This window comes from Meles meles, chromosome 14, assembly GCF_922984935.1.
Source record: "Meles meles chromosome 14, mMelMel3.1 paternal haplotype, whole genome shotgun sequence".
NCBI classification, from domain to species: Eukaryota; Metazoa; Chordata; class Mammalia; order Carnivora; family Mustelidae; genus Meles; species Meles meles.
The window spans coordinates 76,206,693-76,227,161 of record NC_060079.1 but is presented as its reverse complement, the minus strand read 5'-3'; the positions used below and the strand labels follow the sequence as shown (position 1 = coordinate 76,227,161).

Genomic DNA, 20,469 nt, shown 5'->3' with positions numbered 1-20,469 from the left:
GTAGTGTGCCAACAGTATCAAATCAGAGAAGAATTTTGTTGTCCCATTGGATGTTATGAAAGTATTCTTCTACAAAGGCCTGAATTATTTAAGGGAGGGCAGACACAATCACAATTCACTTGAATACCTTACCAAGTACCTGGGAAGGAGTATCTTTAAGAGGTAGTCTGTTCGGCATCTGCAAGCTATCTGAGCAATATGACATAACAGAGCTGCTTCCTTAACAGGTGCACCTGCGGCCGACACAAGGCTCTCGCATTACACATGGTTCCCAAGGTCCCGGGAAGTGATTCCCAAGGTCCCGGGAAGTGATCAGGGGATGTCCCATCGGGTTTCAGGCCTGTGGACTCTTTGGGCTGCCCTGGGCTCTACTTAAAGCCCAATAAACTCCTTCTTTGCTTTGGTGTTAGGGTTAGGGTCCTGGCACCTTCTCTTGCTTTGTTCTCCCACCCTGCCCCTAAATATCAAGAATACTTATTCAAAACCGTGTCATCTTGCAAAAGCGGCATCCCAAGCACCCCCACAGCAATTTCACTGTCCATTTCCCTACTCTTTAAGGGTGAAAGTCAAGCCGCGCCATTGTAGGGACTGAGAACTGACTCTTCCTCCTGGAGAATTTTGTTTTCTTCACTCTGGTTTTCAGTTACAAATCCTCTCCTCACAAGGGGCTGATTTTATAGTTCTTTATGTCCCTCCCCCAAATTCGGGAAGGCTTTGTTACATGCACCAGGGTAGGAACACACCTTTTTTCTTTCTCTGGGGTCATTCTCTAGGTGGGGGCTTATTGTGCATTTCAAAGATTAATGCATGAGAAGCAAAATATTGTACTCTGAACCATTACTGGGGGCTACATTTACACAGCCTTTTAATCATCAGTTTAAAGAAAGGAGAGGGAAGAGAAAGAGTTTACAATGAATGTTGATGGTATCTAATCTTATCGTGTGGTTCTCTGCCTGTTGCATACTGAATTGTGACAGTGTTAATAGTCAACTTCCACGACTCCCTCTAGCATCCTCATTGCTATTGACAGTAATAACAATGACAGCAATTGTAGCTTCTTGCCTAAACGCACCTTCACTTACTCAGTAATCCATCAGCTGGTATTTGTCGATGCTAAGAGTCCTGAACAAGAAAAGCACAGCCCCTCCCCTTGGGGGGCTTACTGAAGGGTACTTCGGGGTGGGTGGGGAAAAAACCAGCATCGAACTAGCAATCACAAGAGTAATGAGGATTTGAAAGAAGCAATGTGGGATGCTGTGGGCATGTTGGAGTCCTCCTTTGGAGTCAGGGAAGGCCCTCCCTTGGTACAGCCCAGTGATGGAGAAAGACCAGCATGCTCCTTCCACCTTTGTAGAGGAGGCAGTGGAGATCCAGAGGGCCTGGGTGACCTCCTAAAGTTGCACCTCAGCCAGATGGAGAAGCCAGGACCTACACCTGGGTCTTCTGGTTCCTAGTCCCATGCTTTATCCAGTGGAAAAAACACGCCGAGGAAACATAAGTTTGTAATAGAAATAATCAGGCCGTCTGTGAATACCAAATCAGAGTCTGATGGGGGTCCTGAAGACATTGCTTAAAATGTATTAAAGGGTGCCTGGGTGGCTCAGTCGGTTAAGGGTCTGCCTTCAGCTCAGGTCATGATCCTGGGGTCCTGAGATCGAGCCCCACGTGGAGCTCCCTGCTCAGTGGGGAGTCTGTTTCTCTCTCTCCCTTTGACCCTACCCTTGTTTATGCTCTCACTCTCTCTCAAATGAATAAATAAAATATATCTTTAATAAATGTATTAATGCTTGTGAATAGATGCCTCAAAGTTGCCATCTGGAATTAGAAAGCAAGTTAGTCTCTTGATCACAGAGATTTGAGATGTCAAGCAATAAATGGCTAGGAGAGTGCAATGAGGGGACAGAACTATACAGGGATGTAGGAAAATGAAAGTCGGTGGAGAGGTGGGTAGATGTTAGGCTAGAATTATATCAATCCAAGAGATCTGCATATTAGACATGTTGGTGAATTTGGTGACATGCTTGATAACTTTTATGAATGATGATACATATGGCTTGAAATGAAGGTAAAGAAAGGCTGGCATTTCAGTACAAAGGAAGTTCTGATCAACTCACCTTTACATGTTTGGTCTTAAATCAAGCTTTCCAGAAGAGCTGATGTGAATGAGTCCAGATGCAAAGTGGGATGACCGAGGGATCAATCTGTTTGTAGTGAGCATGAGCTGTGAATAGAGACTTCATTTCCATGTCTGAGTGAAAAATTGATTAACCAGTCATCAATTAAAAGAGAGAGAAAAGAAGTAAAGAAAAAAATATTTAAAATAAAATGGCCATGAAATACTCATTGGCTTTTATTAATGATTAATGCCATCTAAAGCTAGGTAACAAGGGAATTTTCATCTGAATCATTCACTCACTCCTGTCTAGAACTGTAATGACCTCTCACCCTCAAGGACAAACAGTAGACTGTATCACTTCTTTTTTGTTGTTGTTGTTTTGTGTTTTGTTTCTGTTTTATTTATTTTTTTCAGTGTAACAGTATTTATTGTTTTTGCACAACACCCAGTGCTCCATGCAATACGTGCCCTCCTTATTACCCACCACCTGATTCCCCAACCTCCCACCCCCTGCCCCTTCAAAACCCTCAGGTTGTTTTTCAGAGTCCATAGTCTCTCCTGGTTCACCTCCCCTTCCAATTTCCCTCAACTTCCTTTTCCTCTCCATCTCCCAATGTCCTCCATATCATCTCTTATGCTCCACAAATAAGTGAAACCATATGATAATTGACTCTCTCCGCTTGACTTACTTCACTTAGCATAATCTCTTCCAGTCCCATCCATGTTGCTACAAAAGTTGGGTATTCATCCTTTCTGATGGAGGCATAATACTCCATCGTGTATATGGACCACATCTTCCTTATCCATTCGTCCGTTGAAGGGCATCTTGGTTCTTTCCACAGTTTGGCGACCGTGGCCATTGCTGCTATAAACATTGGGGTACCGATGGCCCTTCTTTTCACTACATCTGTATCTTTGGGGTAAATACCCAGTAGTGCAATTGCAGGGTCTTCTTTTTATTTTTAAAATGGGCAAAATGTGACATTACATTGTCCTAAAACGTATAGTAAACTATAGAAATGACATTAAAAAATAAGTATTTGCTTAAATTCCTTCCAACTTACCCTCCCTCACCCCCTTCCAGAGGAGGCCTGGAGGTTAACAGTAAAAGCCAGTTTCTCTAAGACCCATTACTCCTGCATTTACTTTGTATGTCTCTAATAAAACAGCAGTTCTGCTTCCAGGAAGCACTGTCATTTTTCCATGTTTCTTCTTTCTAGAACACTCTCCTGTCCCACTCAGAATTCAGCTCAAGTCTGACTTCCTTAAGGAAGCCTTCCTCACCCTCGAAGAACAGATCAGCTCCACACCATCTCATACTTTTCTTTTGTTTTCATCATAATTTTCATCAAATAAATTTAAAGGATATATTCGTTATTTAAAGTCCATTTCTCCAACCAGAGGAAACTCGATGGCAGTAGGGACCACAGCATTTGTGGTCACTGCCAGAACCATTCCTGACACATGGAAGAGACTCAGTTGGTGTTTACCAAACAGGAGAAAAAGCAAGTGAAAGAAAGACGTAGACCCTTCTTGGCTTGCGCAAGAACTCATTTGTCCTCTCATTTGGTAGAAGCTCTGTTCTCTTGCTGTGGGAACCAGAAGTTGAGTGGAAGATGGCACTGACACTATTTCTATACAAGCATTTATTTCTAAGTCTAAAACAAGCAGTACCTTGAGATTTGTTTGTAGAAAGTTCTCATCAAAGTGGGATGACGTTGGATGCTTTTGTCAGACTGCCTCTCCTCTAACATGTTGGCAGAGACTCGACGGGACCTAACCATGCCTTCTGTTATTTCCCACGGCTTTCTGAATTCTTTTTAACTTCTTCAGCATGTGAAATAAGTAGGTCAGAATTTAGAAATGTAGACTTAGTAGTAACATAGTTGAAAAGAACGAAAACCAATTCCTATCTCAACCAAAAAAGTCGAATTTATTGGAATGAAGCGTATGAACAGCTATAATTATATTGACTTAGTAATTTGGCCATTACAGAAAAATGAGGTAGGAGTAAATATTTGAGAGTTGGTAATGTGGTCATCCAGAGTCCCCACCTGAGTATTAAAGGATCTGTTGATTTTTGTCCTGAGAGTGGAACTTTGTTTTAAAATTTGACCCCATTGGGGTGCCTGGGTGGCTCAGTGGGTTAAACCTCTGCCTTTGGCTCAGGTGATGATCCCAGGGTCCTGGGATCGAGCCCCACATCAGGCTCTCTCCTCGGCAGGAAGCCTGCTTCCTTTCCTCTCTCTCTGCCTGCCTCTCTGCCTACTTGTGATCTCTATCAAATAAATAAATAAAATCTTAAAAAATAAAATAAAATAAAATAAAATTTGACCCCAAATTTAAAACAGAATATTTTACCCAAAAACCCGTATATCCTACCACTCGGATAAAATAGGTAACCCATGAACTAAGTTACCGTAACATAACTTTCATTCACAAAGATGGTATAGTAGTAAGTCATGCATAAGTTTCAATTATTCAGAAATAGTCTTTCCATACATTTTATGTTTTCAAAATTTCAAAATTTTAAACCCACCAACTCAACGTAAATGGAGACTGGCTTGAATGCCTTTCTAAGTGAAGGACATTTAAAAGTCATCTCTGCCCTTGTTTCAGGTGACATTGCTTTGGATTTGCTTACTCTCTTCATTGGTATTCTTTCTTATATTTTTACTTTCTATTCTGTTTTCTGTATCCTACTCTCTTTTATTGGTGTGAACATCTGCATGTCTTTCCTGCCAACCACAAGTAATTAAGTATTTTAATAAAATAAGATAGATTGACGTGGCTTAATCTTCCCTACTACAGTTAAACTAAATATATGGTGGGACTGATGCTTCTGTGATTCTGAGTGTTTGATATATAATTGTTTCTCTCTCTCTATGTGTGCATGTATCTAAAATATATATATTATATATTGTATATGTATTCCTGCAATATAAAAATATATATGCATGTATATATGTATGTGTGTATATTGTTTGACCTTGCAGCAGTAAAACTCTTGAGATTTTATATATTCCCTTGGGCAGTGATAGGATCTGAGTAATGAGATTAGTTTTTTTTATTGTTTCCTGACATTGTTACATACACACACATATTTTCCCTCATTCCCAATGTTGCAATCATGGTGCTTTCTCTGCTTCCTCTTTGCATATATTGATTTTGGAGCTTTCAAATGAGTTAGGAAACTCAGAGATCTTCTTACTCTTCTACAGAATAATACGCTCTGTAGAGCCAGTGGTAGAAGCAAAAAATAGGCACCTTTGGTCTGTAACTAGAAACTCTACAAATTCTACTCCGTGTTCTGAGACACAGATTTTAAGTGTAATCACAGCTATATAATTATAACCATATCGGGAGTCATACACAGGCATGCAGGGAAGGATTCAATTTGGCACCCCTAGCGTGGTCTTTTCTGTTTTCATAATAAATGAAAATGCATATGCCCTTAAATGTAGTTGCAAAATCACAAGTTCCAAGCAAGACCTGCTAGGCTATGAGTGGTAAGCTCTGTGGTAACACTTGTTGAAATTTTTAGTTGATTAACTTCATGTTAACTTCATTAACTTCATTTTGCTAGGACATTTTTCATGTTTAGACAGGTCTTAATGAAATTCATACCACATCTACTAAGGAACTTAGCCACAGGAGATCTATGCCATTCCTTATAAATTCATTCCTAACTTAAGGACAAATAAGCGAACCTTCTAGAGCCCCCGAAACATCCCTTCTCTCCACCTCTGTCCTGCCTAGAATGTCTCTCTGCCTCTTTCCCTACTTCCCTGAGCACTGCTGATCAGTTCATCATCTGTGGTCCCACCCCTTCCTGCCATTCGTCCTTATTTTGGGAACAAGATGGCCGTGAACAAGATGGAAGTGACAAGGAAAAGTCTGGGAATAGGGATGAGCCAACTCCTAGACCTGGTTTCCAGCTGCCTCCAGCACATGAAGCCCCAGCTTCAGACATCCTTACTGCACTCCGTGAGGTAACACCCAGCACAGCATTGTTCCAGAGGGAGAATAAATCACCATACTGTAGCCTCTTAGAGGGTAGGCTCTGGAGACAGACATATTTCAGCTCTGCTATTAATTAGTGAGACCTTGGCCATATGTTGTGCAGTAGGGAAAGCGCTTCCTTCCTCAGCTGTGAGGATTACGAATTTACGTCCCACTCAAGAATTGTTTGGTTGCAAGGAACAGATCTTACGCTCACAGGAAGCATTTGCATGTAGTCAGACCTGCCAGAAGGTTATGCTTTCTTTGTTTTTCTCTCGCTCTCTGTGGGAAGACACATAATTTTTCATATTTGTTTCTCTCCGTGCATCTGCCTCTGTTTTTCTCCTTGAAGTCTGGCTTTATTCTGTTTCCTTCACAGTGCCCGAACGTGGCTGTTTGCCACTGAGTTTGGTGACCTGTCATTCAAGAGCACTAAAAAGACTCACCAAGGAAACATTCAAAGACAGGTGTGAGGCTGGGAGACTATAGTTTCATAGCAGGCTAACCAGATGGGAGCTGGGCTAGGGGCAGCTGGTCATGGGAATGGAATGGAAGAAGCAAGTCCACTTGAGTGAAGTATTCCCTTCAGTTACAGTAGGAACCCAAAGTAATTTTCCCTTCTTTTTTTTTTTTAAGATTTTATTTATTTTATTTGACAGACAGAGATTACAAGTAGACAGAGAGGCAGGCAGAGAGAGAGGAAGAAGCAGGCACCCCGCTGAGCAGAGAGCCCGATGTGGGGCTCAATCCCAGGACCCTGGGATCATGACCTGAGCCGAAGGCAGAGGCTTTAACCCACTGAGCCACCCAGGCGCCCCGTAATTTTCCCTTCTTAATCCCTTCTGAAGACCGTGCCTGGTCTCTGTCTACAGGAGCCACTGCTCAACACCCTGGGGAGCTTCATGGAGCAGGTGGAGAAGGGACGTAACTTTTTGTCCAGATGAGTAGTGGGACTTGACCTTGGGAGTTACTACTCAGGGGCCAGTTCCCTATTAAACTTTGAAGTCTTGCAGGGCTTGAGAACTCTTTTAAGGGCCAAGTAGACAATTATGGTATGACCTGAAGTTCAAAGCACCCCTGTGTGGGGACAACTGAAGAAACACCACCTAGTTTCCTCGTATTTATAAGTGAATAACTTGTCAATTAGAGCCACTTCCCAATATAATATTCAGTCCCTTTCTTGCTTTAAAAAGATTATGAAACAACATGGAGACGCAGATGGGAAGAATACCTCTGTAGCCACTGTTGGAAATGATCACAGCTCACACTGATGGGCCACTCCCTCCTGTCAGCTGGGGGTTCAAGGTGCTCCCTGATGTCATGCTCACAACAGGGCCACTGACATGGGTGCTCTCATGACCTCTGGAACAAATGAGGCACAGAGAGCTGAAGTAATTTGGTGCAGGTCATGTAGCTGGTGACTGACTGGGGACTCTGTCCCATGCAGGCTACCTCATATTTTTAACCACTTCACTTCCACATGGTGTATCATCCTCCTCCAATAGTCCCCAGTTTGTTTGTCATCCATCCGTTTATCTGCCTAATGATGGGCACCAAGACTGGTTTTCATTGTTTTGCTCTTTTCTTTTTTTTAGTATTATTTGTTTATCTATTTTAGAGAGACAGAGAGAGAGGGCACAAGCAAGGAGGAGGAACAGGGGGGAGGAGCAGAAGGGGAGAAGCGGGAAGTAGAGAGGGGGAGCAGAAGAGGGGACAGCAGAGGCAGAGGGAGAAGCAGGCTCCCCACTGAGCAGGGAGCCTGACATGGGGCTCAATCCCAGGACCCCAGGATCTGACCTGAGCTGAAGGCCGATGCTTAACCTGTTAAGCTACCCAGGCCCCCTACCCTTATTGTTACGTTCTAGGCCACTGCCTGTCCCTGCCTTTTTGTGCACATGGGTGAGAAGATTTCGAGTGTCTGTAGTTAAGAGAGCACTTGCTGGAGGAGAGAAACAGCCTTAGGCTCTCTGAGACATTGCCCCACCGCTCCCCAGAGTCTCATGCACTTTTTACTCCTAGCAGCAACTTGTAAGAATTCTCAGCATTTCGCGTTCTTGCCCGCAATGATGTTATCAGACTTTTACCCCTGATGGTGTGAAGAGACAACATACAATTTAGATCTGCCCGATTACCGTCTGTGAAAGTCACGAATTTTCTGTATAGATTCGTGGGCCACTTATATTTTTTGTAGATCGCTCATCCATTCTGTAGATTCTGTTGACTTTTTCCAAACGACTTTCAGAAATTCTGTGCATTTCTAAGGGGCCTATCCCTTCTGTCTAACTGAGAAGACACTGAGGTAGTAGAGAGCTACATCTGAAACATCAGTGCTTGGTATCGGAATCACGCTTTACTCCTCTGCCCTCTTCAGGCAGTACTGCAGCTGTTAGGCAGCATTACCGGCACCACGTAGAAAGTGCCTTTGGTGTGTCCTTGGTTGTGCTTCATTGTTCAGAAAAGGCAAAAGTTATAGTTGACTCTTTTGAGATCAACCACTTACTTAGCTGTTTAAACTCCATTTTAGCCTACGCAACAGCTGCACGAAGAGGTAGCTCTAATTCATAAGAAGTTCTGTTAAACGGGAACCTTGGTCCCCAGCAGCTGCTGTGACAAGCCATTTCTCTCCTGCCTCTCAGGTAGGAGTTTTCATCCCTTGACAGTCTGACAGATGTGGCCGCACCGTTGAGCCATCTTCCCAAACACACGCAGTGATCTATTACCGCGAAGAAAGTCACTGACAAGAAAATGAAAGTGTGCACGAGACCCAGCATGCTCGAGCCCCGTGTCTCTCTGTGGCATCGTGCGCCTCCGTCTGTAAAGAACAGAGATAATAGGCTCTTACCATAAGTAGGTCAAATGGTGGCAAAATTATTACTCTAGTGTTTTAATGCTTTCTGAGAACATTTCCACTGAAGGCAGAGATTGGGGGAGGTGGACTGTATGATGTGTGTATTTCAAGTGATGAAGCGACATCCGAGGCAAGTCGCAGACGTCTGTCTTATTAATGAACCTTCCCAGGAACCGGCAGACAATCTCAGGAATTGATTGAACCCAGGAGAATTTCGCTTCCATCCTCTGCTGTGCTTACAGACCGAAGTGATGAGATGGTGTGGCCCAGCTGGGACTGGCCTGGGAGAACCAGGGACGATTTGCTAAATCTCCCATAGCCTCAGTTTGCTGACTTGAAAAATGGGGATAAGGACATCTCTCAGGGATTTGTAAGCATTAGAAACAATGCACATAAAATGTCTAATGCAGTGTGCGGGATACAGTGGTCCCAAGGTTTTGGAAACGACTGTCATTACTGTGAGCACACGCTTTCCACTGCCCCCTGCCTCAGAGCACTGTGTCTGTCCAGAAAGCCTGTGCTCATGCACACCTGTAGTCCGACCTCCCCGCCTTGCTCCAGCCCTGTTTCTGCATCTCAGGAGTGTCCCAAAGAGTCCAACAGACATACGCGCACTTGTTCTCCTGAGCCCATTGCCCCTCTCATCTTGAGAAATCAAACACACCTCTCCCTGACCCACTCCCACATAGGAACCGGACTTTTCCTGCCCCATCATCCTCCCCAAATCTGACTGGTCAGCAATTCTGTCATTAATTCAGTCTTTCCCGTTTCTTTGAATCATCCCCCCACCCCTAACCCTGTCTAATACCCCCATCTTCCAAATCAGGTCAAACAAAACTTCCTCAGTACAGTGAGTGATCTCTGACACCCCAACTCAGTTTGTTAACTTTCTTCCCTACTTCCAGTTCCTTCCATCATAGCTTTCACATGATAAACGTTTGGCAAATATTTGGGGGATTATATGTGAGTGTACGCATACACGCCCTTTCGTATACAGAACTACAACACCTCGCACACAGCAGACACAAATTCTCACCTTCCCGTTACACAGGTACCGGTGACACCTGTCCCAGACCCTGGTGTGTGCGCACACTCTCTGGTCTTCGGTCTCTAACAGCAGAACCTAAAATGACTGGCCTGGAGGAAGAGTGTTGGGGGAAGAAAAGGAGCAAAGAGTATTCTGTAAGAACCTGGATTGGGAATTAAAAACAGAAAGATAAAATAGTTAGAACCAAAACAGCACAAACACAAGGTTTAAGAAGAGACCTATTACAGTCTCGAAACCAGTTATGGTTAAATTAACTAAAGAGAGGTGCTGATTGTGTAACTTTTAATTTTAAACATTTTGTATTTTATATATATGTGTATATATATATTTTTAATATATATTCTACATATTTATAGAATACATATACACTTCAGATAATTATATTTAGAATAGAGACCAGACATGATAAAAATAAGATAAAATTAATTCTATTTTTATTTATTTGTCTATCTTCTATTGATTAAATGGTCTTGCATCTTTGATTATGGGGCCTCACTGGAAGAAAGAAATATTCAGAACATCTTAAAATAATTTGTGTTTTCAGATTACCCCAAACTCACTTCCTATATTGTTGTATGTTTTCATCTTCCAGTTTGAATAAGTCCCATGACTCTTCGATATTTACATTTATATTAATCAGGAGACATTTGCCAACCTATGCCAGACATTCATAACACAGTCTTTGGAGACAAATTTCCATCCAATATTTGTTACATGATCACCTTAGGAAAAAATGAAGGATACGTTGTTCTTCTTCTGAGTCTTGATTTCTGGGGTTAAATATGCAGCCAGTCTTCAGCCAAGGGTTTAGACTGCTCTGTATTTATCTCAGTGTTCAGCACAATCAGTACCATCGAAGGGGTCGGAGGAGCCGCATGACTCCCTCCATGCCCTATGGCTGATGACAGGTTTGGACAGAGTAAAAAAAATGTGTCATTTCATAGTCAATATATTTCTTGCCTATTTTTTCAATCCCTCAAATTTGTTTTTCTCACTTGCCTCAATAATTTAAGTATCTCAAAATGGATCTCCCACTTCAAGATACAATAGTCAAAAATTCTTGTTTAACCCTGCATTTATCACATGTAACAACCGATGTCCTTCATTGTGTCAGATCTAAAATTTGCTGAAAATGACTGCTATTTAATCTCATTTTCAAATTTGTGATTTCCCTCTTGAATTTAAAACAAAAGTTTTATGTTCACTTGTCCACCATTTAATACTAAAAATAAAATAAACTTATATAAGTATATTTGAAGGGATTCTACATAGACATTTTAATTAGCTATGGGAATGTCCATTGAAGTGCCCATAGACCTTAAAATCATTATAGTTTAAGGGTCCTCTGTCTTACAGCCTTGTTGTGGACCTTCCTAACTTCTTACTGAAGTACTCATGAAGACAAAGAGAAACTCACAACAATACTAATGACGAAGATGAAGAAAGCACCTTTTGTCAAAATCTGGTGGGATTAACTGGGAACACTATGGGCTGTGGAAAGCTAGTGAGAAGGCCCAAAATGTTAGCACCCACAGTCTGGCATTTCACTTATAATTGACTGTAAGTCTGAGTCAGATGACCTGAGGAAGGGACAGTCACTGAGGGAGTCTTATTGCTGGAATGCATGCAGTGGCCTCACCGACCAGTCATCACTCTGGGTCCCGTTGTGCCCATGGCCGAATGGTGCAGCTCCTTGGACTACACCCATAGAAGGCTATAGCACCTGAAGGGTACCTGGGTGGCTCAGTCAGTTAAGCGTTCTACTCGTGATTTTGGCTGAGGTTGTGATCTCAGGGTTGTGAGAGCAAGGCCCTCATTGGGTTCTGTGTTGGGCATGGAGCCTGTTTAAGATTCTCTCTCCCTCTTTCCCTCTGCTCCCCACCCCACCCCCCCGCCATCTCTCTCTGAAAAAAAAAAAAAAAAAAAAAAAATTTTACTTGAACTTAAATGTCCTAATTTGTTTTAATTAATTCGCATTAACACATCTAAAAAATAGGATAAAGAGTGAGAGGGTCTGTGTGAGTGCCCTTGACATTATGTCATGATGGGTCTCTAAGTATCAGGATGGGGTGCTGCTTATATCATCCAGCCTAGAGGAACAAGGAGGTGCCAGAGAGCTGGGCCAGTGGTTTGCTCGCAGATGGTTAAGATGTTTAATAACCATCTTGAAGCGGGAGAGTCCTGACTGGTAGCATTTGCTAATTTCCATGGTGTTCCCACTATGGCCAATTTCAAGTTAGCAACATGACATTGAGCCTGAAGTTGGGATAAACAAATGTACACAATTGCTCCAGCACACCACATGTGGGGCTGTGTTCCCCAACCACCTTCAATCAGAGATGGCATATATATATACACACATCCATGTATGTATTCTATATATATAGGATACATATATATGTATGGGTGTGTGTGTATGTATTTATATATATATATATATATATATATATATATATATATTTATGTTTATATATAGTAAAATTTTTTATAACCCCATCTGAAGCACCTAATTTCCAAAGTCACTACGGAGGAGAAGAGAAAAATAGCTTGGAGAAACCACGCCCTTTCTTCATTGTCCCTTTCAAAATGACACATCACTTCCATTCCATTCTGGTGATGAGAACCACTCTTCCTGCCCCGTTTCGAGGTTAACAGGCTAAGTAATGTCATTAAACTCTGTGCCTAGGGGTGAGGAAACAGGCTTGGGGGGTGTATTGTCAAACAAGCCACCCCTAAAACTTAACAGCTTGTAAAACAGACGCTGATTTTTATTCACAAATTTGTGGCTCAGCTGATCTCAGCGGGACCGGCTTGTATCTACAGTCAGCTAGCTTATCAGCTATAGCATCTCTGCTTCTGGGCATGGCTGCTGCGCGGGGTACAGGGGACGACGGGGCCCGTGGGCACCATGTGCAAGCCTGCCTGGAATGTCGGTGTGATGGTCCCAGGAGTTGCAGGAATAAGTCTCAACCCCCAACTATTTTCTGAGTCTCTGTTCACATCAGCTCTGCTGTTGTCTTGCTACCAAAACAAGTCATGTGGCTAAGTCCGGAGTCAGAGTAGGGGGCTGCTGCTGAGGCCCTGGAGACAGGAGGTACGTTCCACTTCCGGCTCTGTCACATGAGCTTGAAGTGGGAGTCACTGACTTGTTAGCCTTATAGTTGGTCCTTCTTAGTGGCATTTCTTTTCCACTGAGCACGCACTTACTTTTCATTAAAATCGAGTTTGTCCTACACAGTGGAGTTGGCATTTGAAAAGTATTCATAACAGTAATAAATACTTGCCTGGCAATTTATGATTTAACCTCTAACCTTACTAGTAGAGTAGAGTGAAAGATAGGCAGGCTCACGCTGGCCAAGAGATGCAAGTGTCTTACTAACCTCCTCTTCCTTCTTTCTACAATTCGACTTCCATGTTTGGGAAGTCCCCCCAGCTTGCCATCCAGGAAAGAGAGCAACCCAGTCAGGGCTTGACCGACTCACAGATATCACAGACTTTCAGTACCTTTGAGGGAAGTCACTTGTGGATTTCCATCTATCGTCTGGCTCTCCAGGGGCAGACACATGGGAAAAGCAAAGTTTCTAAGGACATCTACTGGTTCTGTTTTTAAATCTTGTTATAAAGGTATTTGCTTTTTTTTTTTTTTTTAACAATTCTCTATATCAGGCAGCATTATTTTATATATCGATTATAGAAGTAACATACCCAAATGTCTTCTAAATACGGGAAGAGAAAAATGCCCCACTTGCCCATGAGAGATGTATTTTAAGGTTTATGTACTTGGTCTTTTACATTATGTTCTTGTTCTTATGCTCATGGCTCCGTACGTAAGATGGTTTCTGAGAATATCATCATGTAATTGCATTGTTCTCCAAATATGTTTCTTTTGAGGTCTAAATAAAACAGTTTTTAGTACATGGCTGATACAATGTACAATGCATGCAATTTGTTTACCAAGGTAGGATATTTTATTCTTTCAAGCAGCAATTTAAAGAAAGATTTGATTTCTGAGCTGCTATACTATTCATTATCCTGATTATCCTCATTGTGGCCTCCAAGGCCACAGTTTTGATGAATGTTTGCTTGTAGAGTCTTCAGAACCTTTAAGGCACTGTTTCATAGGCAAAATTACTGAACAAATTAATAGACACATCTCCTATGAAGCTCTCAGGCTAAAATTGGGATAGCATAAGACTTCCCTAAAAGTTTATACACTTTCACGGTCCTTCTCAAGATTAGTTATCTCTTTGGTTTGATTTCTTGCTTTGTACCTTCTTACACTGCCCACAAGCAACCAATTCTATCTCTACCTTTAAATGCTTAGAGTGTTTTCAAATACAGTAATAATAATAGTAAGCGTTCTGAGTGCAAAATGCTGGCTATGGGCTAGACTCTATGCCAAATAGTCTCATTTATATTCACGTTACCACCTAGGGATGTAGGTGCTCTCACATTCATTTCTCTTGTACGAACACTATGTCACAAGAGGTTAAGTTCAAGATTTGGGCTCACCTCAGCCTGTCTTCAAAACTGACACTTTTTTCCCCACCCTGGAGATGGTACCCCCTTCTGTAAGGAACAGGTCATCTTCAGCTTTCAAATACAAGGTTCTTAAACTTGTTCCTTCTATTTAATCACCAACACTTAGCAAAGGAGCTACTGTTCTTTCTTCTTTAATACACAAAGCAGCATCAGAGGCATTTTGACTGCCTGTTAGAAGGCAAGAGGGCACCTCCTTTGGACTCAAAACATCTGAGACTAGTTTCTAACTCTATGAGTTTACGAGTCTACTTATCCTTACCCTGCACTTTCTTCAGTTGTGAAAGAGGATCACAAAACGGCTATCACACAGGGCTGTTGATTAAACGAGATTTTCACATCAGCATGCAACCTGCTTGGGGAAACTTGCCACAAACCAAGCACACAAATGGTCCTGTTTTGATAATACATCTTGGTGTCAATTTGAATTGAGTGAGGATCCCCGTCCATATTTGGTGAAGACTTCACAGTTTCCTGGGAAAATTCCTTTCATGGTCGTACTCGGAACTAATATAAAGAAAAGCGACCTTTCTCCTTCTTCTGCTTGAAGTGAGACTCAGTGTCATGCTAGAGACCATTGTCTCATTACACGGTCGGAAACAAAGGAAGGTGTAAACCTTGGTTGCCATAATGGGTTTATATTTGGGGTAATGAAGTTTACAGAGACCCCTGCTGGCATAGCACCTTGGGTGGAGCCCTTTAGGGAGGTAGAATTTTGTAGCGCTGACACTCTGTACAGTCAGGTTTCAGTGAACTGGTGTATGTCAAAATCACGAACAGTATTTGTATCAGATTCCTATTCTGCTGTAACACATTACTGCAAACTGACAGACTTACAACAACGTATTATTTATAGTTCTGTAGGTCAGAACTCCAAAATGAGTTTCAGCTGATTATTTTTTTTTTTTAAAGATTTTATTTATTTATTTTACAGACAGAGATCACAAGTAGGCAGAGAGGCAGGCAGAGAGAGAGGAGGAAGCAGGCTCCACGCAGAGCAGAGAGCCCGATGCGGGGCTCGATCCCAGGACTCTGAGATCATGACCTGAGCCGAAGGCAGAGGATTAACCCACTGAGCCACCCAGGCGCCCCGAGTTTCAGCTAATTAAAATGAAGGTCTTGGTAAGGTTTTATTAGTTCTGGAGGTCTAGGGAAGAAACAGTTTTCTTGCCTTTTCCAGATTCTAGACACCACCTGACTTCATGAAAGAGTCTATGATGGGGTCTTCATAAAACTCACCCAAATGATTGAAAAGCCAATGCATACTTTGGTCTTTGGGAACCTGGTTTAGTTGGGTTTTAATCTTGGAGTTGGAGAGTAGGGAAAGGTAGGCATTCATTTGGTGATGGCGTAGCCTAACATATTACCATAATATCCGCAAGTACTGCTCTTTTCTATTCAGTGACTACAGACTTTCAGAGTCATGAAATTGTGAATTTGTGAAAAAATTTATAGGTCACCCAGTTTAAACTGCTCCTCAAGGAGTGTCCCCTACAACAGAGCCTCTCACACTTCAACATGCACATCAATTATCGGTGACCTTGTTAAAAATGCAGATTCTGATTCAGTAGGTCTGGGATAGGGCCTGAGAACCTGAATTTCTTTCTTTCTTTTTTTTTTAATTAACAGACACTGTGTTATTTGTTTCAAGGGTACAGGTCTATGATTCATCAGTCTTACACAATATGCCGTGCCCACCGCAACACACACCCACCCCAGAGTCCATCACCCAGTTACCCCGTCCACCCACCCACCCTCTTCCCCTCCAGCAACCCTCAGTTTGTTTCCTGAGATGAAGAGTCTCTTACGGTTTGCATTTCTAATACGCTCCCAGGAAACTCCTGGTCCAAGGACCACGCATTGACTAGTAAGCTTCCTGAGCATTCCTGACAGATACTGCTGCCTTGGGGATGGTTCTGTTACAGCCTTTTCTTTGTAATTTGGTAATTCCAACTGTCACACACAATTGTTTTTTCTTGGATCAAAGCCAAACTAAAAATACATGTAAAATTTGTCTGATTAAACCAAAATAACATTGCAATTGAAGGGAACCTTAAAAAGTTGAATGTGTATGCAGGATCCAAAGAGTTTTATGTTCTATAGAGAAATATATGCATATATGTATAAATATATACACACACACATGCATATGTGTTTATAGGTGTGTGTGTGTGTATATATGTGTGTGGGGGGGTGTGCGTATCATATCCATGGTAAATAATTCTGAAAAATCTCAAGTTATATATTTTGTGGAACTGACTCAACTTTAACGTTTCCCTTTACATTAATTTTTATGAGAAAATAAAAGAATCAAAGGGTGTAAATATGTACTGCCCTATAGATCCAGGCACGAGTCTAACTGTAATGTTTCTAGCCTTCTGCTTAATTAAGGAAACCGACAGCCAGCCAACATCGGTTGGATTGAATTGAGCTGACGTGGACCGTGTCACTAGCTCTCACTTCAAAGCCACAGTTAGTGGCTCTAATGTTCAGATTTAGCTATTGGCCATACTGATCACCTTAATTCTTATTTAATATTTGAAAGTTATTACTTTGGAGAAAGTCGTCTAAGCAGTGGTGATTATAGTGTATCAAAATCCATTGTAAGTGATTATTTTAATGACTCTGTACCAACAGGGACACGTAGACATTCAGACAAAAAACAACCTAATTATAATGACAGCACCAAAGTGAAGCTGTGACAGTTACAAAACCAATTTAAAAGTTTTTTTGACAGCCGTGGCTAAGAGCTTTGTTTGGATCTTTCAGTAATAACAGTTTACTTAAGACACAAATCCACAGCTAAGGAAAATAGAAAGAGAGAGTTGTGGCTTTTCTGTCATGCAGATAAAGAAGAACTCAGTTGAAATGTTTTTAATAGAACATTATGTTGAAAAGAGTATGGAAAGGGAATAATAGTTATGGAACGCGACTCTCACAATTCAAGAGAGACCAAATAACAATACAAATTCTAATGAGAACAGAAACGTGCTGCACTGATTTGCTTATCAGGGTTATGAAGGTCAGTAGTTCCTGCGAGGAATTGAGGTGCCTTTAAATATGTCGATTGGCCGTCTGAGAATTTGATTTTTTATTACCCGTAAAATAAAGTCAGAGGCACATGGATGTAATGCTTTCATAGCCACAGTGACAAAGACCCTTACTCAGTATCTGCTTTTCTGAGAACTCTGACATCTCTCAAATTATTAAATCTTATCACTTTTATCTATCTCCCTTAGTCCTGGACTCCATCAAATATACGACATAATTAATTCTTTGACCTTGGGCAGTTACTTTGCCATTCCTGGATGGGGGAAAAAAAATGCCTGGATTCACAGAATTGCACTTATTTTTATTGCAAAGTTTTATAGGACATTTAATATGCAAGTCCTGCTCTAAGTGCTTTACAAAGATTGACTCATTTAAAATGGGAAAAACCTTTGGAGGGGCCACTGTTATCTCTGCTTTATTGATGAGGAAGACAGAAGCTCAGAGAGGCTTAGCTAACTGACCCAGGGCCGCAGACCTTGGATGTGGTCGAATCTCTGCTCCATGCAATTAGGCTCTGAGCCCATGTCCTTAGTGACAAGTGCGGGGTTTTGACGGCCGTGCGAAATCACGTGTGTGGGCGCATCAGACAGCAGCTCAGAGGAGGCAGCCCTGTTTCTCTTTTCCCATCCCCAGGTTCTGCTTTAGTTAGGTGATTTTCGTTGCAAAAACTGAAGCATTCTCAGGTCAGATCACATGTAAGGATCCGTGCCCCCACATGCCAAGAAGAAACAAGACCTCCACACGTGGCAGTGTTAGTCTCCCGGCAGTTGGTGCCAAGGGATGGGATTTAGTGGTTTGTTGTTACACACTCAGGTCCTTACCATAAGCCAGCTTCTCTCTCCTTTCTTGGCGAGGCCTTCAGCCTGTCCTCTCTCCTTTTATATATTGTCTACCCCACCATGAGTGGACTTTAGATAGACTTGGATATGGAGCCTACTTCTACTGTGTACTTGCTGTGTGTTCTTGGGCAAATGACTTAATCTCTCTGAACTCACTGGAAAAACGGAGTAATGTATCCCACCGTGTAGGGCTACGGCGGAACTGAAAAGAACTAAAGTAAATACTTAGAGTGTGGCCAGGAACATCGTAAGCATTGAGTACAAGCTAGCCATCATAGTAAGAGTCATTATTTTTGAATACCTAATTATGTCACCTCGGTGTAGGCCATAGACTTGGGTCCAAATTATGGGTCCACCTGCAAGACTTGTGTGATACTGAGAAAGTTATTTACCTGCACCGAGCCTCTGTTTTCATCTGTCTAAAATTGGGGTAACTTCCCAGAGCGGTTTCTGTCTTTGTTTAGAGTTTGTCTGTTTTCCCTCCTCAGCAAATGATGCGGTCATCCGTTTTCCACATGTTCATCCTGAGCATGGTGACCGTGGATGTGATAGTGGCTGCGAGCAACTACCACAAAGGAGAAAGCTTCAGGAGGCAGTACGACGAGTTCTATCTCGCAGAGGTGAGCGGCCAACTTGGGGTCACATCAGTGTGTAAGGTGAAGGTCAGCCTCAGAGGGTGCCTTTTACAAGTAGGAAAATTTACATCAGTTCCTTAAGTACTTGACTTTGACTAAAGCTGATTCATTGTCTGCTTCTTAAATGTTTCTTCCTGGCTCATTGTCTGTCACCCTCGGCCTTCATATCACGTTGCCAGGGAAACTCCTCTCTGCAGCTCTTACTTACTCTTCTGAGCTCGCTCCTTTCCGCACCCCCTCTCCCGTGCTCCCCCTTTCTCACATTGTGTTAGTCTGTTTCCCACTAAGGGTAGGCAAGCACAGATTCAGAAGACGATAAGAAAGCCAGTCAGCTCAATAATACCACGGAGAGGGCAGGAGGGAAATTGAAAAAGATGATGTGATCATTTCTGTGCTAGAAACTGAGGCGTTACCACCTGCGCTGAAGATACCAAGGAGCAGGTAGGTTTAGTGATTAAATAAGCATCTTCTAGCGCCCTATATACCATCCTACAGTTTTGGAATAGTTCTTCTTATCGATTGACTGACTTTGTTAATAGTTGATTCTCAAAAATTTTAATGGCATCCAGAGACCACTTTTTTATTGTGAAAAATTATTTCTAAGATACACATCAGAATTCAGTGATACATGTTTATGGAAAAATTGGTTGACATATAACTCTTTCAAAACCCATTTATATTTTAAATGAGGCGTGGATACACAGCTGAACTATCCTTTAAGAAATAGAATATATGAAAAAGTAAATTTAAAAGACAGAAAAATAATAATTTGACTACTTTTATTATAAAAGCATTTTCCATGTTAAAAAAACAACAATTTGCCATACTGTTGAGTTCTCTAAGATATCTAGAATCTGAGATATCTAGAATTCTTCCAGTACATTTAAGGATGGATTTGGTTAATAAAAATTCAGTCCACTCACACATAAACTTTTCAGAAAAAGAATTGATGGCATATGCCTATTGAATGTTAACATCTATGTGGGTATCAAGAAACTTTTAAGGAGTCACTTATGAATTCCCCTCTTCTTGGAGGTTTGTTGTCTGTAAGAAAATATTTAGATTAAACTTCTACTGTGAGGTGATGCTGCCTAATTACGATGGAGCTTGCAGTTTAGCAAGAAATATAGACAGTAAACAGCAAGTGTTTTATGCTGTGGAGTACCAATGACAGGAGCTCATGAAGAAATTATATACAGCCTGACACTTGAAAAATGGGTATAATTTTGCTGTAGATCCAGCACACAATGATTGAATTGTCATTAAAAGCACAGGAAAACAAGGGCCCATAGCAATATTTGCAGGTGAATTTCTAATGCGAGGATTCGAACATTGAAGGAATCCCGTCAAGTGATTTCTGTCTGGAGTAGAAAGCAAGGTCTATATCCAGC

General features: G+C 41.8%; 1 protein-coding gene across 4 annotated transcripts in view; it reads left to right on the top strand.

Moving 5' to 3' along the window:
* The window catches only part of NALCN (sodium leak channel, non-selective), a 319,112-nt gene that overhangs the window by 115,697 nt on the left and 182,946 nt on the right, over nt 1-20,469 (top strand). For 3 of the 4 annotated variants that reach the window (XM_045978576.1, XM_045978575.1, XM_045978578.1), the window contains exon 11: nt 18,932-19,063. The exons of the other annotated variant lie outside the window; for it this stretch is intronic. In XM_045978576.1, the coding sequence (XP_045834532.1) occupies nt 18,932-19,063 (132 nt within the window). The remainder of the gene's footprint in view (nt 1-18,931; nt 19,064-20,469) is intronic. 4 annotated transcript variants of the gene reach the window in all.